The 27,584-nt window shown below is 57.4% G+C and overlaps 2 protein-coding genes and 1 long non-coding RNA gene across 7 annotated transcripts; 1 reads left to right on the top strand and 2 right to left on the bottom strand.

Moving 5' to 3' along the window:
• Positions 1-1,058: 1,058 nt before the first annotated feature.
• CAMKV (CaM kinase like vesicle associated) lies at positions 1,059-12,620 on the bottom strand. Of its 4 annotated transcripts, none has more exons than XM_010817738.4 (11): positions 12,533-12,620; positions 5,401-5,509; positions 5,159-5,290; positions 4,901-4,975; positions 4,547-4,685; positions 4,283-4,403; positions 4,054-4,129; positions 3,819-3,955; positions 3,582-3,660; positions 3,260-3,347; positions 1,059-2,964 (listed from the first exon to the last, which is right to left on the bottom strand). In XM_010817738.4, the coding sequence occupies exons 2-11, from the start codon at positions 5,493-5,495 to the stop codon at positions 2,392-2,394; spliced, it is 1,515 nt and encodes a 504-aa protein (XP_010816040.1). In that variant the 5' UTR covers positions 5,496-5,509; positions 12,533-12,620; the 3' UTR covers positions 1,059-2,391.
• Positions 1,663-6,568, top strand: LOC132343542 (uncharacterized). Of its 2 annotated transcripts, none has more exons than XR_009492436.1 (3): positions 1,663-1,740; positions 3,935-4,152; positions 5,823-6,568. It is a non-coding gene; the product is annotated as an uncharacterized lncRNA (long non-coding RNA). The 2 variants fall into 2 exon arrangements; XR_009492435.1 differs by having other exon boundaries at positions 4,957-6,568.
• Positions 12,621-16,171: 3,551 nt separating the features above from the next.
• ACTL11 (actin like 11) lies at positions 16,172-20,529 on the bottom strand. Its single transcript, XM_002697075.6, has one exon. It carries the CDS (start codon positions 19,809-19,811, stop codon positions 16,197-16,199), a length of 3,615 nt encoding a protein of 1,204 aa, XP_002697121.1. The 5' UTR covers positions 19,812-20,529; the 3' UTR covers positions 16,172-16,196.
• Positions 20,530-27,584: the final 7,055 nt, after the last annotated feature.

Below are 27,584 nucleotides of genomic sequence, written 5' to 3'. Positions count from 1 at the left end.
AGGTGACTCGAGGTGCGCTGGGCACGGGCTTTCTGAGCCCTGTTCTCTCAGCGCAGCCTTCTCTGCTCTCGGAGAGTAGAGTAAGGAATGGGACGACAGTCCCGATAGAGAGCGGGTCCCCTGGGCTCTGGGCGGTGCTTGACCGTATAGTGGAAACCCATAGTTCCCAGACCGAAAGAATGCTGCATTCTCTTAGCCCTCCTTTCTGAGTGGTCCTAGAAAGATGAACCACTCAGGACATCTCAAGCTCACGCCGGATCTATACAAGCAAGACTTGATTCCTGAGTTTAGAGGTGATTAGAGGTGGCAGGGCCAGTATCCTGACTTTGGTCTTAGCTCTCGGGAGGATCAGTTTTGCCTCAGGACTGTTGTAATTTTGGAGGCCCAGATACATCTTAGACAAATGACTAACAAACCTTTATTATTCCCACATCAGAGTTGTCTTTGGGATCCTCTCTGAGGAAGAGCGGCATCCCTGGTGAGTTCACCTGGGCTAATCTCGGCTGGAAGGAGTACTCCTAGGAGTTTTTGTGATTAACTACCCTCTTCCCAGAAAAAAAATTTATACACAGCCCCATAATGTAAAGCTTATCTGTTCCACCTGAAGTGGACCCAGAGTGAAGTCCTTGGGATGTATGTGGAAAGCGACCGTGTTGTTTACAGGAAGAAGAAATCAACACAAAGGGCAGGATAGAATCATTGTGTAATGCCTATCCTGCACCCGCTCCACAACCCAGGGAAACCCACTTTGGCCATGTACAAAAGGTCTCTCCCTACGGTGGATGGCCCTTGGAGGTTCCAGGTCTTATGCTTAAGTCAAGATAAGGACTCCTTGTTCAACAAGACTTGTCAGAACAGTAGCCCCACATGGTTTTCTAGAGTCCAGAGGACCCCACCCCTACCATCAAGGACCGTCCTGTGGCATCCCAAGCAATCCACATGGCACTGAGCTCAGACCACTACCAGCGAAACTACCCCCAGCCTCTACCCTCCCCACTGCCTTCCAGGGGCCCTCCCCAGTAATATAGAGGAAGCAAAGGCGAGAGGGTGGCCAGAGGCTTTGGCAGAGTGACATTTATTTGCCAGGTTCAGCAGGTACACAGCCCACCGACCTTCATACACCAGAGCAGACCCACAGGCATGCAGGGAGAAGGGCAGGACTACCCCCGAGTGCCAAGCGAGGGCTGGGACCAGTGTGGCTGCCTGCCCAGGCTCTAGTAGGGTCTGACAAAGGGCACCTGCCAGGAGCCTCCATTAGGAAACTGGGGAGCTTTATTCACTCCCTCATTCCAGCAAAAGCAACTCAGCATGGCCCAGAGACACCTGGGCCTCTCTTTAAGCCTTGATAGAAGGGGAAGTGGGTCATAGACATAGAGAGTGTTCCTGTCTATTTCACTGTTGAATTGAGAGAGCAGAAAATCTGGCCCTGTGAAGGGCAAACCCCCAAATCAGACTACGGGACACTGCCAGGCAGCAGGCCCCCTGCCTGGGATGGAGAGGACTGTGGACTGAGCCTAAGGGAGCCCATCTGGGAAGAGCCAGCGGCAGCTGTCCTTGTTCAGCCCAGGGTAAGGACCCAGCTAGGCTGGTACACTAGGTCCTGGGTCTGCACTCCACCCTCCCAGATCTCATGGCCACATCCTAACTGCTCCTCCTTCCCCTTGCAGGCTCCTGAAGCGCAGGACCCAGGAGGTCAGGAAACAGCGCAAGGGTCTTAGGAGAGACATCCCAGGGACAGAGGTGGGAGCTTCTACCCCCAACTCATTCTCTTTCACTCCTGAGGACCCCCATGGCTACCAAGCAGCGCCCCCAGCCATGTGACCCATCTTGTCTTAAAGCATTCTGCCCGAGATTACAGCATTCTCTATATCAGCCTGTTTCCACTCCTAGAGCAGCCCACACACCACAGGCACATACCTTCATGTGCAGGAGCCTAAGACCGCTGACAGGGCCTCGCTGGAGGACCAGCTCTCAGGGCAAGGCCACCCAATTTAGGGCCTGGGAGAGGATGGGACCTTCAGGGCCTGCCTGGGTAGGGGGGAACTGTGAGGCAGAAAGGGGAGGGGGGCAGGGGAGCAGGGACCTCCTGAGTATCCCTAGAGCAGCATCCCACAAGAAACAGAAACTGATGAAGCTAGCAAAAGACAGAAAAAGCCACAAGGAATCCATGCAGGGGCTAGGGCTGGTCCCGCCTCTGGCCTGCCCATCACTCACGCACATACACACAGGAGATGAGACTGGTCTCCTGTGGCCCCCAGACATGCCCCATGCTGGGAGGCAGGGGCGGGGGGGGAGCGAGGGCATCATGCCAGTGACTCTATGTACAGTGAGAAGCCCCTCATCCACTCTCCCACCCTCCTGCCCATCCCCCGCCCCCCACAGCCTGCCCCCTCAGCTGGTCTCCACCCTCCGAGACTCCTGGGCACAGCCAGCAGCCTCTTCCCCTTTACTAGAGGGTGGAGCCTGGCCTGTTGCGCCCCCTGGGGCTGTGCTGTCCGGCTGGGTCAAAGCCGGCTCAGGGGTGGCAACAGCCTTGGCAGCCGGTGTGGCACTACTTTGGGTGGTGGGCACGGTGCTCTCTTCCATGCCTGGTGTGGCTCTCCCATCAGTGGCTGGAGTAACACTTCTGTCAGTGGCTGGGGTGACACTCCCATCGGTGGCTGGGGTGATGCTCCCATCAGTGGCTGGGGTGACGCTCCCATCAGTGGCTGGGGTGGTACTGCCATCTGTGGCTGGGGTGGCACTACGGTCGGCGGGGGCCACATTCTCACTCTTTGTAGCATCACCCGCTGTGGCTGGGGTGGCACTGCCCCCAAGGGCTGAGGCAGCTGCACTTGCAGCCGTGGCCCCGCCTGCAGCCCCAGGGGTGGCAGTGTCTGTGCCTGGAGCAGACTGGGCTGCAGCCGTGCCAGACTGCTCTGGGGCCCTGAGCCGTTTCATGAGGGTGGTCACTCGGACAGCTTTCTGAAAGAAGGACAGTGGAGAGAGGCTCAGAGTGAAGCTTATGGAAACTGGATCTGTTTCTTCACAAAGGCCAAACCCAGACCGTTCCATGAGGCTCTGGCTGCCTCTGACCACCCCAGGGCCAGGGACCCAGCTGCTCAGCACACCTGCCTAAAGGTCATAACAGTGACTACAGCTACACCTGATGGTTTAAGAAAAGCCTGTGTATGTCTGCAGGGGTGTGATGCAGGCAAGAAACTGGTGCCAGAAGGAGCACTGGGGATCAAGCCAGGAAAGAGAGCCATCCAACCCTTACCTTCCACTTAGCTCTGGCAAAGTTCTTTTCAATCTGGGCACAGACACCATCCTTAATGTTCTTATCAGAAGCAGCATTGCCAGAAATCCTGGAAAGGGTACAAGTGTGTCTAGATCTGAGGGCATACGGCCTTCATGGAGACTGTGCCCTTTCCTTATAAGATCCTAGGCAGACCCTCTGAGCTGGCCTGAGCTCTGGGTACCCCCCTGAAACCCAACTCAAGGCCTCAAGGATGGAGGCTGCTAGGTGTGAGGAAGACAGAGGACAAGGAACCCCTGGCCTCCTCCCATCCTTCCTGCCTGCCCCCCTGCTCCCTGCTCACCACTCATGGGAGATGGCCTCTTCTGCAGTGATCCGCTGGTCTTGCTCCACCTCCATCAGCCTTGTGACCAGGTCTTTGGCTGGGAGAAAGCCAGGGAGAGTCTAGGCATGGGCACCCCTCTCATAGTCTAGAGGTGATGAATGGGCTCGGGGATGGGATCAGAGTCCAGCAGAGAAGGTTGACAGCAGTCCCCCACACCAGCCCTTTACTCTGCTCTCATGCTGGGTACCTCCTCACCTGCCTGTGAAATGTCATCCCAGTATGGAGAGTCAAACTCATAATCACCAGCCAGGATTTTGCGGAAGAGATTCTTGTCGTGGTTCTCATAGTCATCTTCCTCTACCTCCTCATAGAAAGGTGGATTCCCTGAAAGCCTGCGTGGGGGCCCACACTCAGGGTCATTCAGGAAGGCCATGGATGCAGACCTTCATCCCACCTCACTGCCAGCCTGTTTGCCCACTGATCCACTCACAGGATGTACATGATGACTCCAATGGCCCAGCAGTCCACAGGGCGTCCATACCGCTGCCGGCCTACCACCTCTGGGGCTGCAAACAGGATCCATCTGCTGGTCAGTATCAGCCCTGGCCTGGCCTTGTACACCCACACCCATTTGCTGGGATGGGGACTTCCTCCTCCACTACCCTGAGCCAGTCCTTAAAGGCTGTGTCCCACCCTGCCCTGCCCCACTCCCTGCTTGCCCAGGTATTCGGGGGTCCCACAGGGCTCCTTGATGAGGCCATTCTCTAGCTTAGCCAGGTGAAAGTCGCTGATGACGATCTTTGAGTTCTTCAGTCGGTTGTAGTAAACCAGGTTCTCCAGCTGCTCCAGCCAGGAATGGCATGCGGGTGGGCAGATGAAGACACCATGAAACCCTCAGAGGCTGGACCATGGCCCCAAAGTGCTGCCCACCCCAGCCCCAGGCCAGCTGCCAACTGACCCTTCAGCCTGGTTGCCGGCCTCACCTTGAGGTTCCTGTGCACAATCTTGAGTGAGTGCAGGTAGGCCACCGCCTCCAGGACCTGCCGCACCACGTTGCTCGTGTCTCGCTCCGAGTAGTAGCCCTGGTCCAGGATCCAGTCAAACACCTCCCTCCCCGTGGCCCTGAGGGACACCAGCCCCTGAGCCTGGCGTGGGCAGGATCGGGGGTGGGGCAGGAGTATGTGGGCAGGCTACCAACACCAGGCAGCTGGCTGGGCAAGGCACACGGGCCTGAGACCCCAAGGGTCCAGAAGTGGGGCTTGCCCTGGCTGCAGAGGGCAGAGGAGGTATAGACCTGGGAGGACTAAGGACTCCTGGAACCCCAGACCCACACTCACAGCTCCAGGAAGATAAAGTACTCCTTGCGAGTCACAAACACATCCACCAATTGCAGGATGTTCGGATGCTTCACCCTGGCGGCAGAGAGAAGAGCCAAGCCCTAGAGCTGGGAGAAGCCCCTCAGAGAGGCTTTGGTGGCCACTGTGGGCCACAGCACACTCACTGGCCGGAGGCTGGTACTGCTTGAGGTCCCTGGCCCTCGAAGCCCTGCCCTGCTTTCTCCCCTCCCCGTCGCCACCCCAGGGCCTCACACTCACATCTTGAGGATGCCTATCTCGTTCTTTGCTGCCTTCCGCACCTTGCGGCCATCCCGCTTCTGGAACTTCTTGCAGGTGTGCAGCTTGCCTGTCGTCTTGTCCTTGGCCCGGAAGATCTCACAGAACTCCTCACTGCAGCCAGCAGGCACTCCACTCAGCCCTGGCCTCAGCATGGGCTGTACTCCACTCCCCTTTTCCCAGCCCTGGCCCGCCCACCCTGGCCCAACAGACCCGGCACTCACGTCTTGATGACCTGTCCCAAATCATATCTGTCAGTCACCTCCGATGGCTGGTTATAGTTCTTCTTGTCGCCCAGAGTCACACACCCAAACGGCATTGCCGGGCTCTGAGCTGCAGACAGGATGGGGTCTGGTTCAGCAGTCCCACTCCCCACTTCTCCGCACAATGTAGAGGTTGTCTTTGGGAAACCCCAGCCTGGCTCAGATCAAGCCAGAGGCCGAGTCTACACCAGGAAGGGCTAGAGGGTGGTCAGACTGGGATCCAAGCCCTGCCTTTTTGGCCATACTTCCAGCCATTTAGCTTGGCTGCCCAAGCTACAACAGCCCCTGCTTATGAAAAATATATTAAGCTGACATATCCTAGACTCATTCTGCATTATGTATAATCAAAAAGAGATTTATCAAATGATTGATTTAAATTTCAGTGATTTCACAGATGAAGGGGGTTGTAGCTACCCACCTGTCAGAGTCATCTCCACAAATCTAAAGATGCCAGGCACTGGCAAAGATGCGAAGAACATGAGCACTGCTGGTGGAGGGCAAGTTTCTCGTTTGCAAAACAGTTTGGTGAAGCTACTGAAGTCGAACATTCCCTAATAACCAGCAATTGCACAGCTGAATATATGTCCTACAGAAACATATACATTAGTGCAGCAGGACATACACTCATACAAGAGTGCTCATGGCTGCAATATTCCGAATTGCCCCAAACTGGAAACAGCCCACATACCCATCAGCAGCAGGATGTATTGTGGGAGAGTCACACAATGGAATATTATTACACAACAATGGAAATGAGGGGAATGAGGGAACTACAGCTCTACCCAACCACATGGTCAATCTCACCAATACAAGTGTTGAGTGGAAAAAACCACAATACATAGAATGTGAATCTATTGATACAGAGTTCAAAACAGGCATCACTAAGCTATACTGTTTAAGGATACAGACATACTGGTCGAGCTATAACTCTAGGAAGTAAACAGCATGAGACCTCCTAAGAGAAACAAAAGAGGTTGTGATTGGGGGGGATTCTGGAGGACCTATTTCTGAATCTGAGTAGTGGTTTCACAGGTCTGAGCTTTATAATAATTTGGATAAATGTACGTACATGTATTGGGTTCATTCCTAGATTTCTGTTATATTTCACAATAAAAAATGTGAGTAAAAATTATGGCCCTACATACTGCCGAATACTTGATCACTATCAAAAAGAATAAAATAGATCAAAATGTGCTGCAGTAAGACAGTGTGAGAAAAAGCAGGGGACAGAACAGTGGGTAAAGGGTGCTACACTGGGGTAAATTTTTTAAACTTTATGTATCTGTGTACACGCAAAGTCCTTTCTGGAAGAAAATAAGAGTCCCTTTGGGGGAAAGAATTGGGTGTCAGAGGGGCAGATTTATTCTGTTGCTGTTCAGTTGCTCAGTCGTGTCCGACTCTTTGCAACTCCATGGACTGCAGCATGCCAGGCTTTCCTGTGCTTCACTGTCTCTCTCAAACATCATCCATTGAGTCGATGATGTCTACTGTTCATTCATTTTCTGTTAGAATTTGTACTGTGGTTGTTTTTACTGATTTAATAAATACTGCATTCAGGCACAGTGCTTGGGGTATTCCTCAGAGGGAGAACCCCCATCTGGGTAGAGAAGCGAGGAAAGGCTTTGAGGAAAAAGCAGCATTAAGGCCGGGCCTTAGAGGGAAAGGATTTGCCAAGAGGTGTGCAGGGGTAACGCTCTGGAAAAGCAAGACAAGCCTGCGTTGTGCCTCACTGCCAGGGCCCACAGGAGACCTGGCCATTGGGCCCAGGAGAGGGGCCTCTGGCCACGGGTGGCTACTCCAGGCAGAAGGAGGAGCACAGCTGACTGCACTAGGTTCCAGGCACTCTGGCACCTGGAGCGTGGCACCCCACGGATCTGCCACCCTGCCAGCCCAATCCTCACCTGGGATGCAGGGTGGACTGGTGCCCGCACCCGCAGGAAAAGGCCTTCGCAGCCCTTGCTCAGAGGTAAACCTCAGGAGGAGAACTGGTGAGAGAGTCCGGACCTTCCCAGATCTGACTCAAAGTTGGCCTCCTTAATGCCCGGTTGGTGTGACACTGGGGTGATAACACGCTTCACACAAAAGGCTGCATTCAAACTGCTCTGCTTCTGACTGTGCACGGTCTCTCACCAGCCTGATTAGCACTTGCTGTGCAAAGCGCCTCGCCTGGGGCCTTGAATACCTAGGTGCCCTGCCTGAAGTGATTCACAGCCACAGGGTATGGAGGAGAGAGGACACTCCCACCCGAGGAAGAAGCTTGCTCAGAGGGACTCTGCCAGCCGGGGTCAAAGGCCAGGACCCACATAAGCCCCTTGGCCGGCCCTGGCTGGCGCTTGCTTCCTCCCAGGAGGAGGTTACCTGCTTCCCATGGCACCCAGTCCTGCAAATTCTCCCTCAAATTTGCCCTCTGCATTAGGGAACAAATTCCACCATTCCCTCACCCAGGTTCTTTGGGCTCAGGACACAGAAACGCATTTTTCATCAGCATGATTCAAGCCAGGGCTTAAGCCATCTTGTGAAGTACTGCAGAGGCAAACAAGAGAAGCTTTGAAGATTGTCCCCGACTGCGTATCTTTGCCACTGTGGTCACAGCCTGGCTCCTGCATCTGCCGGGAAGGAGCATGTGGCTGGAATCCCACTCTCACAGCTGAGAGCAGAGGCGAGGCCACCCACCACTGCCGGCCACCCATCTCTAAGGCCTAACAATCCGAGAGAGGGGGCTTGCGTCAGTTGCCCCGATGGCTCTGGTGTGCAGCGATTCCCTTTCCAGACTGCAATCCAAGGGCCCTTTACTGGGTGGGAGGGTGATACCTCAACCTGCAGGTCCCCTCGGAGGGCTGGAAGGGACCTATGGCTCAGCTCTGCTGCTCTGCTTACACCATTCCCTCTGGCAGGAATGCCCTTCCCCCCAAGCCTCCCATCAGTATCCTATTTGTCACGGCAGAGTTATTTATAACATTCAAAAAATCAGCAACTACCTAAACAACCAACAACAGGTGACTCGCCAGCTCAACCGTGTCCACACAGTGGAGGAAGTGTGGGCACTGTCAGGGGCACTACCCATCCTGGCCTCCCTGTGGAGCAGGGCCTCCACGTGAGCCGGGTGCCAAGACCAAGGCTAAATCTCTTCTTTCCTTGTGATTCCCGACGTCCTAAGGTTATTTGCGCCACAGATCGTTGGCGACCATCCTGAGGTTCCAGGTTCAACATGGCCCTTTGCTGAGATAACTTCCACCACCTCCACCTCCCCCTAACCCCACGCCAATAGCTCCCTGCCCAGCCATGCAGTGTGGGAGGTTTCGTATATGCCTGTCCCTGATCTTGGCCCTGCTTCTGGTCGTGCGTATGCACTCAGACCTGCAGGGACCCAGGGCCAGTCTTGGGGGTCTGTCTCCACCGTGGGGACCTCTGCTCAGTCACATCAACCTGGAGCCATGTCCTGAAGCCTCATGGAGGACACCTGCCTCCCCGCTCCCATGGCTGCCCTGATCTCAGCCAGTCACTACCTCCCTTCACCCATCTAACTGCACTCACTCGCCTCCACCCGCAACCTGGCCCCAGGGCGAAGAGAGGAGAAAGAGGGCCCCTGCTTCCGATTAGCATCTTGGTCCCTTCCACCCCCACCCACTCTCCCATCTGCTACCCACTGCTGCTGCCTAGGAGGCTGCCGGTGTGTGTATCAAGCCCCAGGCACCTGCTTGCAACAAGGGCAGCCCTGGCCCCAAAGCTGAGAGGAGCAGCTGAGACATCGTCAAGAATAGTAGAAGGCCAGGCAGAAGGCCTGGACAGCCCAGAGTCAACATCCAACAGCACAGAGCTCCCTCCCAGTGACATTGGGACCCTGGCTGGACCTCAAGTCCACAGTGGAACAAGGGAGGGCACAGAAGTCCCATTGCAGCCATTTCCCTAGAGACATGCTGCCTTCCATTCTCTGCGGAGAAACTGACTGGCGTGCACAGGGGGTGGTCCCAAGGGAGCTTGGGGGAAGTGCAGAGCCTGGGGAGCCTCTGAGGGGCCTGAGGGCCAAGCATTCCCTAACTACTCAGGTCTGGACCCCTCGGGCAACGCTGATGGAGCCTCAGCCTATGGGTGCCTTGGTAATAAAGGGTCCCAAGCGGCCCTATTGCAGCCTAAGGAAAGTCTGGCCCAGGGGAAGCCTGAATGGGACAGAGGCCCCTCCAGAGGTCCAGGGGTCCCACAGAGTCCTGGCCCCTCCTCCACTGGGGTCAGCCTGGTTCCGGCCCCACCTTTCATACCCATAAACAGGAGTTTCCTGCCACCCTCGTCCTCTGCCATGTGGGGTTCCAGATCTTGCAGTAAATCTAGGGAGGCCAGGAGGGGCCCAGGAGGCCTCCAGCAGCCTCCCAACAACTGTGGGCAACACCTCCCGATTTAGTGGCAGCTGTGAACACCAGCCTGCAGGCACCCTCTCCCCTTCCCTGCTGTCTACTTTCAGGGACCAGAGCTGGGTTTCCTGTTGTAATCGACTTGCCTTGGTCCGAGCTCTGCCTAGCATGAGGCAGAGATTTCATCCACAGGATGGGTAGAAATAGAGACCTCGCTCTCAGGTCTGTGTCAGGAGGCAGAGTCAAGTTTCTCGTCTACCATCCAGCTGCTTTAGGTAACTGGGCAGGGGCCTGCCCTGGCTGGGCCTTGGTCACTAGTTCCGGCTGCTGACTATCTCCCATCTAATGAGAGCGCATGCGGGGTTGCGGGGAATGCTCTCCAGTCTTGGGGTGGGCATACAATCCAGTGCTGTCTCCAGAAAGTTAAGCCTTCAAACATGCAGGCTAAGCCAAGAGCCAACTGACCCCTTCCAGGCACCCGGGTTCCAAGCTTTGAGCCCCTGAAAGAAAACCCACTGGGGGCCCTGCTGTCCTTTGAGTGGAGGAGCGGAAATGCAGAGAAGGCCTTGGGAGTAAAGGGTTGCTATGGTGATGGAAGTTTTTAAAAGGGGGGAGGGGTAAGGAGAGGTGTTATTCAAACCCCTTCTCCAAGAATTCCCTGAGACTTTTGTCCTGATTCCTTCCCTATGTGTTCTGTGACCCAGGTCTTCATCAGGAAAGAACTGGGAGACTTTAGGAAAGAGGGGCAGGGCCACAGAGAGACAAAGGCACAACCTGCGGTGGAAGGAGGGGTAAAGAATTCATATATAGTAAAAAGGATGCAGGCCCAAGGACACAGGAGAAAAGGTGGGCTGGGGGTTTTGAAGGGGCCTATGGATGTCCAGCAGAGCCCTAAGGTCTCCATGACCATGTGCTCTGCACACCTGGGCCAGGAGCTGCCCCTGATGCCTAGACCTTTGAGACTGACCCCTCCTGTATCCCCCTAGACTCTGAACTTAGTGTGGGAAGAGGCCATCTGTTGTGGTCCCCTCGGTCACAACAGTTCCTCAGCCCCTCTCCCTGTCACCAAGGCAGCTTAGGTAAGGCAGGTCCAACATGTCGAAGGCACAGGCATGGGGGATGGAAATGAAGCTTGGAGACCTGGCTGCTTCCCTTTGCAGCCCCTCCTGTCAGCTGACCCAGCTCTGCCCAGACGCACCAGCCACCCCCACCCCCATCTGCTCTTCCCTAGAGGCCTTGGGTCCCCAGGGCCTCTCTGGCAGCTCAGCCTCATTCCCTGCCACAGCTGCCCCCCTCCCCAACAGTGGATTTTGCCTGAAGGCCAGAAACAGCACCCCGAGCAGTCTAGAAACAGGATAACAACTGCACAGCATCCTCCCCACCTCACCGACTCTGCCTCAGTTTCCCTGGATAGAGATCACTGACTCTGTAGCCTTCTCCCAGGGCAAGGACTGCCCACCTGCCAGGACAAGGATGGGAGAGGAGGGCCAGCAGCTGATATGGGAAGAGGTAGCTGATACGGGAGGAGGATCCCTACCAAATGCTGTAAACGAAAAGGAGAGAGACCTCTGCTCCAGCCCAGGGCCCAGCCTGACACAGAGGGGAGCGGAGACACCAATTTCTCAGTTGAGGAAAATCGGGCCCAGCAGGTGCCTAAAGCTGACAGGAATTGACTGGAGATGGGGGACAGGGAGGACACCAGGTCCCTGCAGGTGGTCCTTGGGGGGCTCAAAGCCACCCTTGGAGGAGGGTGGTTGGCCAGTAGCTGGACTGCTGCAGACTGAGCTTTTGGTGATGGACAGAGAGCCCTGCTTCCTCGGAGGGAACCTGGTGAAGCAGGCTCTGCCTAGGGGGTGCAGACAAAAGCAGTTTGACACAGCTATGGGGGGCTGGGAGAGCCTAGGGTCTCTGCCAGATGCTACAGGCAGGGGAAGGCAGTCTCACTCTCTCATTGTTCACCCTGCCAGCCGGGGGCCCTGCTCCCCAACCGTGCTGCCACCCTGACCCCCTTCCCCAGTGCTGCTGACTCGCCCCCGCTGGCACAGCAACACACATGCGGGAGGCACACGTGTGAGCACCAAGCCCCGCACCTCCCGGCAGAAACATGTGCGTCCCCCACCCCCACCGCGCAGCGCTGGGTCCGTACCCTGGACCCCAGGGGAGGCCCCCGAGTTAAGGCTTGGAAGCTGGATCTCGCCTAGGGGGCTGCTGGTCCCCAGGGTCTTGAGCCTCCTCCCCCACCCCGCGGCAGCCCCGCCCAGCCCCCTTCAGGTTGTCGCCCATAAAGAACTCTCGTTGTCATGGAAATTAGTGACTGCTTAGCTGGAGGGGGGGGAGGGTCCGGGGGCAGTTGGGAGGGGCTGGAGGCGGCTCTGGGAGTCCAGAGGGACAGCTGAGCCCTCGCCCCTAACCCCCTGGGGCAGCTCAATGTTGGAAGGTTACTGTTTTCACAATTAGGAGCCCAGCGAGACGAGGGGTGGGATGGGGGACAAGGAGGGGAGATTGGCCTGGACTTGAGTCTCAGAGGCTTCCTTTGGGACCCCCGAGCCGTCTGAGGTGATGGGGAACTTCAGCCCAACCCCGCACGCCCAGCCCTGGATCTGCAGAGCCCGCGTACTCTGCCCGCGCCAGGACCCCAAGCCCTTGCAGCGCCCCCGCGCACTCGGCTACCCAAACCTCGAGCCAGAGACCCAATCCCTTAAGACCTCGCAACGTGCGTTCCGGGGGCCCACCCCCTCCCGGCTCACCCCGCACCTGCAGCGCTGGTCGGTCACAGGGAGGATGCGATCGCGGGTTCAGTGGGGGCGCCGAGGGCTACGGGGGCGGCGGGCAGAATCCGCTCCGGGCAAGCGGGGCAGACGCGGCGCCAGCTGCAGCCACTTCGGCTCGCGAACCTCCAGCATCTCCCGCCGCTCGCCGGCACCGGATTCGCACCCCGGGCCGGGGGCGGGCTGGGGGCGGGGCCTCCCTCCGCCGGCTCCGCCCCGACCCTGGAGGAGCCTGAGCCCGGAATCCCACTCGAAGAAGGGCTGATGAGGGGTGGCAGCAGAGATGGTGAGCACTGGCCTGCGCGGCCCGGGCCAGGCTCTCGAAGGTTCCCTTAGGCACTCGGACTGACCGGGCGACAGGGACTGGAGGTACCTTATGATGTTCATTGTAGAGGGTGCGGCAGAGTAGAAGGTGTGAGGAGAAAGCCTGAGTCCTGGAACTGTACAGGAGTGTCTTGGCAGGTAGTGGTCTCTAGGGTACTGGCACTCTTTCCAGCCCCCAAACTGAGTGAAAGTCGCTCAGTCGTGTCCGCCTCTTTGCGACTCCATGGACTAGAGAATCCATGGAATTCTCCAGGCCAAAATACTGGCGTGGGTAGCCATTCCCTTCTCCAAGGGATCTTCCCAACTCAAGGATGGAACCCAAGTCTCCTGAATTGCAGGCAGATTACCACCTGAACCCACCAGCTCCCAAAACCTGACCCAAAGAGCAGAACCCACTAAAAAGAACCAACTGGGGAGTCGCTAGGGCAAGCTTCACTATAGACTGGCCTCCTCTAGCTAGTAAACACATGGGGGGGCGGTGCATGCAAGCTAGGGCCCCAGACCTTGGTGCCAGTCTGTCTGCCCACCCTCCCGTCCCCTCCTGCCAAGTCAGAGCCTTTCCCATCTCCAAGTCCCAGCCAGGGTGGATGGCCCAGTCTACCCCCTCCAGTGTGCCTCTGAATTTCTCAAGCTCTGAAAGTTACCTATGATAAGGGTAGATTCTGCATTCTTTCCAGTTTAATCACCCTTGAGCACTTCCTGAGCAGCATCACCCCTGGTGGCCTGGGCTAGGATACGGGGATACAAGAGAACTTACAGCCCCCAGGAGTCCCAGCAGACCTGTCCCCTGACCTGAGAACCTGACCTGACCTGAGAACATGCCCCCTGGTTGAGAACTGCCAGGAGGAGGCTCTGCAGGAAGTCCTTGGCCATTTCTCTGTCCCTTGTCATGGATGCAAGTGGACCAAATGCTTGCCATGCCACCCCCAACCCACGCCCAAGCCTTAAGGCCAGTGTCTGAAGGCCAGACTTAGGCTTGCCTGGAGCTGGGCCCAACCTCAGCCGAACCCTTCTGACCCCATCCTGGGTGGGGTCATCTCCAAACCTTTGGCCATGAGTGAGTCTCTCCTGGATGGTTCCCCGTGGCTGCAGGAGTCCAAGTCAGGAAATTGAAGCTGGGGCTGGGGCTGGAAGTCTAGCCTGGGACATGACTACTTAAGCAGGACCCATCAGTATCTTTCTCCTCAGGGGGTGTTGAGGAGCCTTTCACATCCTTCCTTGGCTTGGTCACAGCCTCTCGGCTCCCTGGGCTCTGGGTGGTCTCAGTTACCACACCGACTCCACCACTGGTGAGGACTCTCCTGGCGAGCTGGGCACAGGCCAGAGCCTGTGTCCTGTCTCTGGGTGCTCAGTTCATGTCTGCAGAATGAATGAATGGCCTAGCACTCAGTCCTTCCTACTGTCTGCCCACTGTCATTGAAACAGGAGTTCTCTGAGTTGTATGGTACATCGGATCCATGGCTTGCCAACCCCACACATCACACACATTTTCTGCCTTTCCTGAAGATCATGGTGGAGACGCGGGGCCAAGGAGAAGCTCCAACATGGGGGATTTCGAGGCAGGGGAAGAGGTGGCTTGCTAGAGCCTTGCCTGCTGCTGGCAGTGCTCCACCTCTTCTGGGTCCCGTGCACACTCCATGTGCCTGTGGGTGAGCACGTGGCAGGGTGTATGTGCACACGTGTGATGATGTCTGTGAGTGTGCGCTCTTAGCCAAAGGAGATGGCAACAGCACAGTGTGTGCAGTGGTGCCCAGGGGCACGTGTTTGCATTCTGTGTGCACCCAGGCATGCTTGCGTGCATGTGCACAAGGACACTGTAGCTAGCCAGTCCTGGTCCCCTTCCTGCCTGACACAGGCCTCAGGACTGGGGAGTCCGACTCAGGGTGTGAAAACTGGACTCAGGAAGAGGGCAAACCGTGCCTAGGAGTGGGGTGGGCTGTGATGACCCTATATCATTGGCCATTTGTAGTCTGTCCACATAGGGCCGTCCCTCACTCTCAGGTATGTGCGGAGATAGCCAGATCTCTGTCCTTTGTGGAGAGGGCACCCTAAAGATGAGAACCCAGGGTTGGGACCGGGGTGTGGCTTGTTCCTCAGCACTCAGCCAGAGGGGCACAGGCAGGGCAGGACCTCAATATTTTGGCTTCGGCCACCAGCTGCCCTCCAGACAGGAAGTAGCGACACAGCCGAGTGCCTCCTCTCACCTCTTCCTGGCCATGGAAGACACAGACCTTTGTTCCTAGCCCCACTCTTCAGAGCTAGACAAGTCAGGGGCCATGGATTCTAGCCACCCCCTGACCAATGGGAAGCCCTGTAACACACGGTGGAGTTTGGGACTAAAACAGGGCAGTTGGCGTTGGCAATACCCTATAGCCTCTATTAGGATCTCCTAACGAGATCTGTATCCTATTCACCCTGTGGGCAGGGGTTGGCCCGGGTTGGGAGACAGAGGAGGCAAAGGGACCCCCCAGTTGACAGTTCTGGCTCCCACCAGAGAGGCAGGATAAGGTGGGAGTCTCCATATCCACAGAGGCCACAAAGGAGCCTCACCCTCCAGCTCAGTTTGTATCTCCCATCCAGGACCCAGGACTTATGAGCCCCCTACCCTGGTTCCTGCCCCACGGCATCAAAGGCCAGCACTCCTACTCCTTCATATTCTGACTGGCTGACAGAAGCCCCTGCTTACCTAGCACAGAGCTCCAGCCGTGGTTCGGACTTCAGAGGGAATCTGCACTTTCAGGTCAGCTCCCCCAAGAAGCCCAGATTTTGACACAGACCCTCCCTTGGAGGCAACAAAGCTCCAGGCCTCCCAGCCATCAATGGAACTGTTTGGCTATTGTCGATGTTGCTGACCTCGGCCCCCATGGAGGACCCAACATGAGGGAAGGCAAGCAGTCTTTTCCTCTGGAGCTTGGGGAGGGGGCTCCCCCACCCCTTCGTGACTCACTCCAGGCTGTGTGGGTTATTTCATTATGTTTGAAATTGCCATGGCAACTAGCTGGCAATCAAGGGTAATTGAGCTTGTCACCAGGGCAACAGGGCAAAACCCACAGCAGCCACTCTCTCTGGTTGCCCTTGGGGTGCAGTAAAGGTCAGGCTAGCCCAGGGCCAATGTCAGCCAAAGGGCTCTGGGCCTCCCTGGAAAGGACAGAATTGCCAAGGCCCACGGAATTCCAGTGTGTAGAGGAGGGTGTACCTTGGGAGTGCCAAGGCCCCCATCCCTGACCCCATGCCTGCAACCCCTGCCCTTCTCTCCGCCACCCTGTGCCTAAAATACACCATGGTAGTCAAAGCAAGCAGAAACAGAACTTTTATGTGCTCATAGATGGTACTTGTAAATGGCCCATGGGCCCTCCTCGTCATACTCACGGCGGCTGAACCACAGGCTCTGGAAGGAGTTCCGAGACGCCATGATGGAGCCTCCGAGCCAAGCAGCAACGGCCCGGTGCGGAGAGCCCAGCACGGTGGTACCAGGGCCCAGCTCCTGTCTCAGGCGCTCAGGAAAGCCAGTCAACAGGGTGCTGCCACCGTCCAGCACCACATTAGCCAGCAGCTGCTCCTGCTGCTTGGCCTCCAGCCGGCTGATACTGAGGAGGGCTAGCTGTGGAAGGCCCGGCTGATTGACACCCAGCAGATTGGGTTGGAAGAGAGCCTCTGGGCAGCAGAAGCGCTCAGAGCCCAGTGTGATGACCTGCTTGTCCGGAAGCACAAAATCCACCTGGGTCTGGGACTGCATGCGGGCTAGCTCAGCCTTCATGTCCATGGCCACGTAACACCAGGTCTCTTTAATCTGGTTGACCAGCTCTGCCTTGAGCGGTGATTGGCCACCCGCCAGCAACAGCTGAGCCAGGTGTTCCGTAAGGTCGCAACCTGCCACGTCCAGCCGGTAGGTGTCAAGGGGGGCCAGATCCCCAGTGACAATGGGAGCCACGTAGGACGTGCCGTGGCCACTGCCCAGCACCAGCCCAGTGGTGCGCCCGTAAGCATAGAGCGCCAGCAGGGCCTGGTGCACTGTCTGCATGGCTGGCACATGGAAACGCTCGAAGAGTATTTCAGCCACCTTTTCTCGGTTGGTGCGCGGGGAGATGGGTGAGTCGGCCACAAGCACAGCCAGCTCCTCGGGCTGCACGCCCAGCCTGCAGTAGAACAGGTGCTGCCATAGCACCTCCAGGGCATCCCAGTCAGAGATCACGCCTCGATTTAGCATTGAATAGGAGGGCTCTTGCTTCTCGGGCACCGTGTACCTGGGCTGGCCCTGGACTGGGTGTTGCAGCAGTTGCACGCGTGAAGGCAGCACGCTGAGGACGTGGTCTTCTCCAGCCAGCCCGCATTTGGTGAAGCCTGTGCCTGTGTCAATCACCACGGCAGCCATGTCCTGGTAGGGGCCCAGCGAGTGGCGGCAGAGCACTGGGGACCGTACAGCCAGAGCATCCATGGTGGGCACCAGCTCATAGCAGGCCCCACGGAGCAGGCTGAGGTGTGCAACCACTGGCGAGTGGGTCATGTCCTCGGTTGTCAGCTTAAATTGGGGACCCTGGAGCTGAGTGTCCACTGTGACCATGGGCAAGACCTTGCAACCGGGGCTGGGTGCGGTGATCGCGATCAGGGAAAGTTGCTTCTCCTGCACCTTGGGGGAGCTGCCATGCTGCCAGGACAAGAGCCGATGTATGCTGGAGCTTTGGGCAGCACTGGCACCAACCTTTTCTCTGTTTACATAGACGCAGGTCTCCTCGGGGGGCATCCGGTGTACCTCCACATGGGTAGGCGGGCCCAGTGGCTCACCTTCTTGGCCCAGGGTGGAAGCCTGACCAGGCTCCCTAGTGGTCAGGGCACCCCTTGAGAGAGTGGGCTCACTGGAGATGAGGGGTTCTTGGGAAAAGGGAGGCTGCCTGGAAATAGGGGTTCCAGTGAGAGGAGGTTGAACAGGAAGTGGGGGCTGCTTGGTGGAGGGGGCCTGCTCAGCTAGTGGGGGCTGACCACCAAGGGGGGCCTGCCCAGCACTTTTGACCTGAGGGCTGTCAGGGTGACAGCTCTCTTTCTGATTGTGGCTGCCTATATCCTCCTGGAGTGGGGGTCTGAGCACCTCCTGGTTTTTGGCTGCTGGCACCGGCTCTGTGGTGTGCTCTGAGCTCATCCACTGTTGTTTCTTGGTCTGGTCCAGAGAGGTGTCCTGCATCCCAGGGGCATCCAGCATCCAGATAGTGCGACTCCCTTGGTTTTTTTCAGCATCAGGTTTGGACCAGCCAGGATCATGGGCATGGCTCAGGATCCTCTCTCCAAATTGGAGTGGTGTCCCCAGTAGAACAGGCCCTCCGAGCATCCCCATCCTCATGGGTGTCTCAGCACCAGTGGAGCCTCGTGATTCCAGGTGGACCCTGGCCTCTTTGGGAACCAGGGCCACCTCTCGGTAGCTTCCCGATGAAAGGCTGGAGGGCACGGGGCTGGACACCACGGCCGTGGTGGACCAGAAGCTGGAACGATCGCTGTCAGGGGTGAGGATGGGCATGGGCAGTGGGCGGGTGGGTTGCGTGCTTTCGGAAGCATAGATGGGTGGGTGGGTGGGCATGAGGCCCACCAACACTGCCCGGGAGCCCATGGGATCATGACACAGCAGCCCCATCCTGGTGTTGCCTGTGGCCATGTCAAACACCAGCACACGGTCTTCCACAGCATCCCGTAACTGGCAGGTAGGGGCACTGGAGGCAGGTATCTGCATGGCTTCCCTGGGAGGTACTGGGGCTGGGTTGTGGCCACTTAATTGGCAGGCAGATGGCGGCCTGCTGGAGCAGGGGTTGTTGCAAACATTGAGGGGCTGCTGACTTTGCTGAGTGCTGCGGATCTCCTGGCTGTCCCTCTGGCTCTTGGGGGTTCCTGGAGGCCCTGAGCCTGGTTTGGGGCTGCCTGGCCTAGAGATACTGACCAGGGGCTTCTCCACTTGGTTCTTGGGATGCCTGGGTAACACTGGCCTTTGGGTAACCTCGTGTACCTGGCTCTGGTCCTGGGATTTGTTCAGGGTGGGTGCTGGGGTGGGAGGCTCCTCCTGAGGATGGAAATTCAGTTTGTTCTGGCAGGATGTGACCCCTTTGGAAGAATCCAACTGGACTGGCCACTGGTTGCCATATTTCCCAGGCAAGAGGTCTTGGGACAGGCCCTTGGTGGTGGCTTTGGTATCAGTCAGGTGGTCAGGGTTGCAGGGATAAGATTCTGCTCCTGCCATTGAGATTGGATCCACACCTGGAGTACTGGCCCGGGTTGGAGTTGGCGTTGGAAGAGCCTGAACCGGACCTGGGCCCTTGCCCTGGCTCTGATCATGACCTGGAGCCAGAAAAGGACCTTGGGCTGCAGGTGAGCCATCTTCCCCTAAAGGGATATACGGTAGCCATCGGCTCTTCCTAATGCCCGCTGGGGCAGTCTGCTCCGGGCTGCAGGGGCCTTTGCCCCAGCCTACGAGGACTTTAGCTGGAACCTTGCCCTCCCCCACCACCTGCACCTGAAGCCGGGAACAGTAGAGTCCATGCTGGGCCGTGTCACTGGAGGCATCACCGCGCGTGTACACCGGTAGGGCCGGGGTCCTGGTCTCCATGACGAGATGTGTTTGGGCTCCCACGAAAGAGCCTGGGAATAAGCTAGTGGAGGGGAGTCTCAGGGTGTCCTGGGAGGCCCTCTCATAGCCACATTGGGAGGTAGCCTCCGTAGGCTCCCGGAGGTGCTGATGACAGGGCTCATGGGTGTGGGCCTGGGAGGCTGAGCCATAGGCCCCATCTGAGTTGGCCTCGGTGGACAATGGCACCTCATGCCTCGAGGATGCGGATCCTGAGTTTATCCATGGTCCCTGGGGCCCTCTAACGCCACCCCCCAGCTGCTGGCTGCCAATTGAGGGGTGGCCCTGGGGGCCCGATGGATCAGGGCCCCCCACTTTCTTGGTGACTTCCATAGTCCTGCTCCATGCCCTAGGTGCCCTGCCCCCGCTTCATTGCCGTGGCAACCCCACACATCATAGCACCCCCATGACCTGGGGGAGGGTGAGAGAGTGTGGGAAACCAGGGGCCCCACCCCCCTGAGGAATGGGGGCCTGCCCAGGGAATCTTGGGTAATGGGAAGAGCAAGGGATCCCCGTGAAGTCTGGCAACCCTACACTGTCCTCCTCTCTGACAGTCAGGTAGTCACTCTGCCCAGGCCAGCCCAAGAGCGAGGGTAGAGCTCCTAGAGGTGAAGGACCGTATAAGACCAAGGGGAAGAAAGTATAGGCAGGGAAGACGCCGAGCGAAGCCCCTGGGTTCCCAGTCTACCTCAGATGCCAGACTTGGCTCTTTTTCCCCATTTCCCACGTGGCAACTTGATGCTTAAACCCTGACCCACGGATGCCGTTCGAAGTGTGTGAGGCCCATGGGGAGAGAGGGGAGGCCAAGCCCCTTCACCACTCAGCCCTGAGAGCCGGAAGTGGGTGAGGGGCCCAGACTCAGGCTCTAACTCCCCTCCCCCATGTTCCCCGGCTCCTGCTCCAGGGACAGACGCTCCTTGGCAGTCTTTCTGCTCCAGATGGTTTTCCTCTGCCTGTGCCTCCCAAAGCCCCCTCCCCAGAGCCACATGTCCTTCAGGCCCAGCCCACTGTCCCACAGAGGTGGGGATGGGGGTGACATGGGTGGGGGTGGGGCCTCTGCTCAGAACCTTCCAGTCACAGTGTTCTAGCTCTTGTCACATTGTGTGAGCCTCACGCTGGCAGAATACTGGGCGTAGGGCACTGGACCAGCCAAAGAGCAATTATGTAATGGGGCACAACAGGGACACAGAGGTTAGGGGACTGCCCACGCCGAGGGCTCAGGGCTGGTTCCACACTGGGAGTATGGTGGGTGAAGGACTGGGTCCCGGGACCACACACAGTGAGGACATGTGGGACAAAGGACTGGGCTTGGGCAGCACACGCGAAAGGAGGGTATTAGACAGGTGGGCGGTTCCACGCTCCATTTCGTAGATGGCAAACAGAGGGTCCAGGAGGCATGGGACCCTTCTGGCCCACCAGCCCAGGCCCAGTTGAGCCTGGCAGCCATAGAAAACAGGCTCGGTTTGGGGACCGCCCCCATAGCCGAAGGCCTGGGTCTGGAAGTTCTGACTGGGGTGGGGTCAGACCTTCCTCCCACCCCCAGCTATGAGCCCTGGGCCTCTTCCCTCTTGTCCCCCAGGGCTATTTTCTCAGGCCTCAGTCTTTCTACCCAGGAAACAGGTCTGTGGAGAAAGCGGCTATAGTCTTGTCCTCTGAAACGGTGTGTTTTCACCAAAGTTAAAAATAGTGCTTACGGATGGCCATGGGGTGTGAAGCGATGTGACCAGGGACCAAGGCTAGCTTGGTGCTTCATCTGTACCTTCCTGGGCAAAGCCTGACTCAGCCACGGCTCAGGCCCCCAGGGCCCCTCCCCGTTCCCCAGATGCCGCTTTTGATGAAGAAGGGGGACAGAGGTCTCTGGACAGACTATGGTCCAGGAAGGTGGCATGGCCCAAGGCTCTGTGGCCTGTGCATGCGTGCATTCACACACACACACAGGCTTGCTGAACACTATTCACCTCAGTAATCTGTCCCCGAGCATACTGCTTTTTTTTGTTTGTTTAATCTGGTTTTGTTTTTCCCCGTGACAGAGATGCTAGTAGCAGCCTGTTGTGCTTGTGGGAGGGCTGGAGCGGGGGGCGGGGAGAGAGGCCCTGAAAATCACTGCCTGGCCATCCCTGAGCCATCCCCCCACCTCCTGGGGAAGTGAGGCATAACCCTTTCTGCCAGGGCTGAGGTCCTCTGCGACAAACTGACCTGAGAAGGGTGTGGCCCACGAAGGAAGGACCAGAGAAGGCAGTCTGGAGCAGAGACAGCTTTTCCCACCTGGGACGCAAACACCCCTGATGGCAAAAGAGAACACCGACTGCTGTGGACTGGGCGCTTCCTCTGCACCTGGCAGTGCTGAGCACCGCGAGCCAGCCTCACAGCAATTCAGTGAGAGCCGGGTGCTGTCATTCTTATTTTACAGACGAGGCAACCAAGGCACAGGGAGGAGAGAGAAACTGCGGAGGTTGCAGCTAGTGAGTTGTAGAGCGGAATCCGAGGCCAGGCCACCAAGCTCGGGACCCACACTTCTGTAACTTCCGGTGCCACCACTGGGTGTCATGCCCAGGGCCAGGCGGGCATGGACTCTGCTGGAAGGGAACCAACATGCCTCCCTTCCGAGCTCTGCAGCCTCAATCCCTCGATACTCAAGCTATATCCCACTTGGCCCTACTGCTTCTCCCGGTAGCTTAGCAGGCGGCTCAGGCCTGGGAGGGGGCATTTTCCTGGCGGGCAGTAAGCCAGTGCCTCCCAGGAACCTGGCGGTGCTGAGTAGGGGCTAGTTACTTACCCTGTGGGACCAGGCTGAGTCTTTTGTACTCACAATTCTTGGCTGATCAAAGCCCACTCGGCTTCATCCAGCTAAGGGGAGGGGCAGTGGGGCAGTCAGAGAAGCTCCCAGGCTGGGCCCCTTCTACCCAGCCCCTCTTGGGGATCAGGCAGGGACATTGCCCCTGTACCCCTCCCCCCAACATGTTTTTAAATAGTCTCTCACCAGGAAGAAGGGCATCCAATTCTATTTCTGATTCTGGAAAGTGAGGAGGGCCAACATGTTGCCATGGCAACCTGGAGAGCCCCTCCCCCCCAGCTGAGCCCATTCCCCAGGCTGAGGGCTGCCTGGGATGAAGGGGCCAAGAAGCAACAGGGAGGAGCTCAGTCTGAGGGGAAGGCCATACCGAGACTCTTCTGTGAGGGCAGGTTTCAGTGCTGCCTCTCTTCACACTTCACCTGACCCGAGGGCTGGCTCGGAGAGTTGGGGGAGCCCCAAACCCTGGGGAGAGGGTCAGACTCCAGGAGATGGGGACAGTCCGCTCACTCTGAGAAACCCTCCTTCCTCACGGATCAGGCTGGAATCCTCCTACCCAGGAGGTTCTGGGGACGGTAGGCAGGAAAGGCCCCGTGAGCAGCCAAGTTCCCCAGACCTGGTTTTTCAACACAGACATGTCTTGGGTTCGGTGGTGTTCCCAGGGGTCAGCTCATCAAGTCCCTGGCCCTGCACTCTTCTAGGTGACCTGCCTTCCCCGCCCTGCACTCTGGGAAGACTCTAGACATCTTTAAAAAAATCTAGGATCAAAAGGAGCCTTAGGGGGACTTTCCTGGTGGTCCAGGGACTAAGACTCTGCACTCCCTGTTGCAAAGGCCCTGAGTTCAATCCCTGGTCAGGGTTCTAGATCCCACATGCTACAATTAAAGAGCCCATGTACCTCAACTAAGACCTGGTGCAGCCAAATAAATAAATAAAATAAAATATGTAAAAAAGAAGTCTTAAGGGGCTCCCAGTGCAGCCAACCACTTGCTAATGGAGTGAAAAGCAATGCAGCAGCTCATCCCTGCCTACTGTCCAGGGGCTCAGACACCAGCCCTGTGTCCCAGAGGCTGCACATGGGTAGCACTTAGATCTGTGGAGGGAGGGCACTCCAGGCAGGAACACAGCCCAGGCAAAGGCAGGCTTCTGAAAAGCCCCCCGAAAGGACCTTGTTATCAACCCTCTCTGGGTGGGTCCTGATGGGAAACCAAAGCCCCCCCAGGAGGAAGGCTGTATCTGCCGCCTCTCAGCTCTATACCCAGCACTCTGCATTTTCCTCTCCTCCCTGTGAACTCTAACTTCCTGCTTCCCTGGAAGTCTCTTCTGGCCCAGGTGCACCCCATTCCATGGAGCTGGCACCTTCTCCCTGCCCCATTCCCTGCCTGATCCCAAATAATGGCAGTTATGGTGCAGAAAAGCCCAGCCCTAGAGGAAGCTGTGGTGGGATGAGGGGTGATAATACACCTCACCTGGGATGTGAAAGGCAGAATCCAAGAGTGAGGGAAGACGTGTCTTTTGAGCTCTAAGGCGCAGGAAAATTTAAATAACAGATGTTTAAACAACCTTCCCTGCAAGCCATGGTGCAGTGACCCCTCTGCTGTGATGTGTTACAGCTTAAAAATAGCCCACAATGAACCGCTCTGAGCTCCAATTGACTCAAGCTTACGTAACTCTGCGTGAAAGATGGCCAGCCGCACCAGCCACAAGGGAGGGCGACAGCGCAGCCACCCTGACTGCCGTCCACAGCTGGCTGAGGGGCTGCGCCAGCTCCCCCCACCACTTCCCTGGGAGCAGCCCCCCATCCAGCCAGGAGTCGGGAGGGAGGAGGAGGGAGTCCTTGCTGCCAGAAGCAGGGCCTTAAGACTAGCGAGAAGAGACCTCCCACCACACCTGCGATGGGGACGTGAGGAGGGCTGCCTTCCTGCCTGGTCCCTGTGGAGGGTGGGGGAGACTTTGAGAACAGATGGCTGGGTCAAAGAAAGCAGGGCAGGAGCCCATGGGGGCAGAGGGATGGGGCAGCCCAAAGAATTCCTTTCCCCCTTTGAAGAGGGGGCTCCCCAGCTCGGAGAGACATGTCAGCAGGACCGATGGCTGGCTGAAGCTGTCACTACCGTGTAGCCCAGAGGAACTACAGAGGAGCCTTGGGGGGACTCTCCTGGTGGTCCACGGACTAAGACTCCACACTCCCTGATGCAAAGGCCCTGAGTTCGATCCCTGGTCAGGGAATTAGATCCCACATGCTGCAACTAAAGAGCCCCTGTATCAACACTAAGACCTGGTGCAGCCAAATAAATAAATAAAATAAAATATGTAAAAAAAAAGTCTTAAAGGGTTCCCAGTGCAGACAACCACTTGCTAATGGAGTGAAAAGTAATGCCTGGTTCCCCAGAAGCTCATCCCTGCCTACTGTCCAGGGGCTCAGACACCAGCCCTGTGTCCCAGAGGCTGCACATGGTAGCACTTAGATCTGTGGAGGGAGGGCACTCCAGGCAGGTGCACAGCCCAGACACGTGGGCTGTGTGCCTCTGGGGGCCTCTAAGTCTCCATGGTCCTGGCTGCACTGGAATCGGCGGTGGTGGGGGGGGGGCCGGGCGGGGTCAGGGCGGCAGGAGTCGGGGGACTTGTGGCACGAGGAAGGGAGATCTGGCTTCAGAGCTAATTGAATCCTGCGATCTTCGCCACCAGCTGCTTTTGAGTCCCCTGTCTTCCCTGATGCATTCCCAGATCCCAGCTGCCCAGTCTAAGATCACAAGTTTGCGAGTGGCTAAACCAATATGAAGGGGAATGAGAGAGAAGGCAAGGATGCCCCTGGATCTCATGCTCCATCTGCCTCTGCCTGTACAGAGCCCCAGGGATTCAGCAATGTCCCTCCGCTCCCACCATCTGAGCTCAGAATAGCAACCATCACAGGACAGGCCCCACGAGCTCAAGCTCCCACAGAGCAACAATGAGATTGATGAGGGCCAAACCCAAGGACCCTCCCGCCACCTGCACGGCACAGGATGGCTGTCAGGACCATTAATACCTCTGCTTCTCTTCCACGGTCCCAGCTCCTGGATGGGTGGAGCTGAAGTTGTGGGCAAATGGGTAGCCACGGAGGGACAGGAGCTGGTGCTAGGTTCTCTTGGCATCTAGGCTCATCGGGCTAAAAACTCTGACTGGAATGAACCCCCAAAAGAATGGAGGGAGAGACTAAGGCTCAGCTGGCCCCCAGTGCCGGATGGGGAATGCTGGGGGTGGTTCAAGTCATCCCACCTCCTCCAGGCTGGAGTAGCTCCACCTTTGAGCTGACTGGACTCTCACACAGACAGAGCAGAAGCTGTGGGTGAAGAGATGCTCGGTTCCTGGGTCTTCACGGAGGAGAGTTCTCCAGCCCAGTGTGGAGTAATAGGTGTTTTTCACCAGGGCCTGGCAGATGCCAGATCAACGCTCAGTTATCGATTCTCAGGGCTGCTTCTCTCCAGGCAGAGGCACTAAGTGTGAAAGATGCATGCTGGGTCTTCCTGAGCCTCAGACCCTCCCAGCAGCACCCACGGACCCCCAACCCCACCCAGCCCTGGAGGAGGGGCAGGTCTCCTACAGCTGCAGGGAGTTAGTTCATGCAGTGGCATCAGAGGTGCACCCAGGGCCTCATGGGCTGCACCAAGGGAATGACCGATGAAGTCATTGTCCCAGAAAGGTCTCAGGGTTTGAAATGGGGTTGTGTCTGGAGCCCTCAGGGGCAACCCCTAGAGAGCCTTTGGATCCCTGTGGAAATTCTCTGAAAGGCTGGGGCTTTGGCATAAGGGGAATCCCAGACCAGACTCCTGGTCCCCCATCAAAGCAGGTCGGTCAACCCCATGTCTGCCCTCCAGGTGCCAGACGACACTGACACCAGTGGGCAATCAGGAGGCTGTGAGTCATCTCCTGCTTCCTCAGCCCCAGCTCCCAGCCTGGCCTCCCTCCAGCCTCTCTTGGCACCTGCCGGCCCCCAGCCCCACTGAGCTGCAATGGAGGGAGATGAGGCAGATGAGCTGACACCCACTCCCCCCAGCTCATGATGGGAAGACTGGACTTCCAAAGCCGTGGGAGAAACCTGCGCTCATCCCATCCAGCCCCAGTTACAGGCCCGGGGCCCACCAGGGCCACCAGCAATTTCCCTCTTGCTCCGGCCCCTACTCAGGCCTCCCCCAAGGGAGAAGCAAAAAACAAACAAATAAATAAGGGAAAGGCAACCCAGGCTTCATGAGCCCTGGAAGCCACTCAAAGCTCCTGTTCTGCTGAGCCCATGGCGGGCAGCTAGGACTAACCCCTCCTTTCTTCCCTGGTGGCCCAGGCAGGAACTGGAAACCCTGAAGCAGTTCCATCTTCAGTCACTCCAGATGAACGTAGGACTATCAAATGGCTCTGAGAACAGAGTTCAGAGCTTGGGGGCTTCAGTGTTAGGGAGAGGCAGTGCAGTTGTGTCAAGCATCTGCTTAAGTGTGTCCCCTCCCTGGAGAATCCTGGCCCTGGAGGCCCTTGGCCCAGAAACAGGCCCGAAGCCCCACATTCTGGCTACATGGGAAACTGACACCCGCTGAGCGTCTTCCGTCTCCCTTCTCTCCTCCATAAGCTTCCCTCCCATCCAGAGAATCCCCTTCCTCTCTGAGTCTCTCTCTTACATACATATAAATACATATATATTTGGCTGCACCAGGTCTTAGTTGCAACACGTGGACTCTTTAGTTGCAGCATGCAGGATCTTTAGTTGAGACATGCAAACTCTTAGTTGTGGCATGTGGGATCTAATCCCTGACCAGGGATTGAACCTGGGCCCCCTGCATTGGGAGCATGGAGTCTTAGCCACTGAAGCACGGGGGAAGTTCCCTGAGACCCTTTCTTATCCTTTTCTTTTCTGGGCTTATGATAAGACCATGGTCCCTAAGCTGCAGAGACCCAGTGGGGATGGAGCCTCAGTCTAACTTCAGTGAAGCCTCTGAGCCTTGTCCTCACTTCCCACCCAGCTCCAAGCCTGGGGTCACCCTTAGATCCCCAGGATGAGATTAGGGCACAAGGACTACCAGGCGGAGGGATGGAGACAGTCTTTTCCAACTGGTACAGGGACCACAGCTGTGGGAGGGTTCCAGGACCATTCCACTCACTTCTCTCCCAGCCTCAGGGGTGACACAGGCAAGGAGGGAGCCCAGAGGTCCCTGGCAGAGTGTGCAAAGCTACAACCTCCTCCTCTGTGCCTGCACTCTTGGGCATCAGGGGTGAGGTGGTAAATGGGCAGACGGAGCCCATCTCTACCCGTCTGTAGCTTCTAGAGCCCTGATCTTCAGACCCTTGCGCTA

This window comes from Bos taurus, chromosome 22 (genome assembly GCF_002263795.3).
Source record: "Bos taurus isolate L1 Dominette 01449 registration number 42190680 breed Hereford chromosome 22, ARS-UCD2.0, whole genome shotgun sequence".
In the NCBI taxonomy this organism is placed as follows: domain Eukaryota; kingdom Metazoa; phylum Chordata; class Mammalia; order Artiodactyla; family Bovidae; genus Bos; species Bos taurus.
Note: the sequence above shows the minus strand (reverse complement) of the source record. Positions and strands in the feature narration are given on the sequence as shown.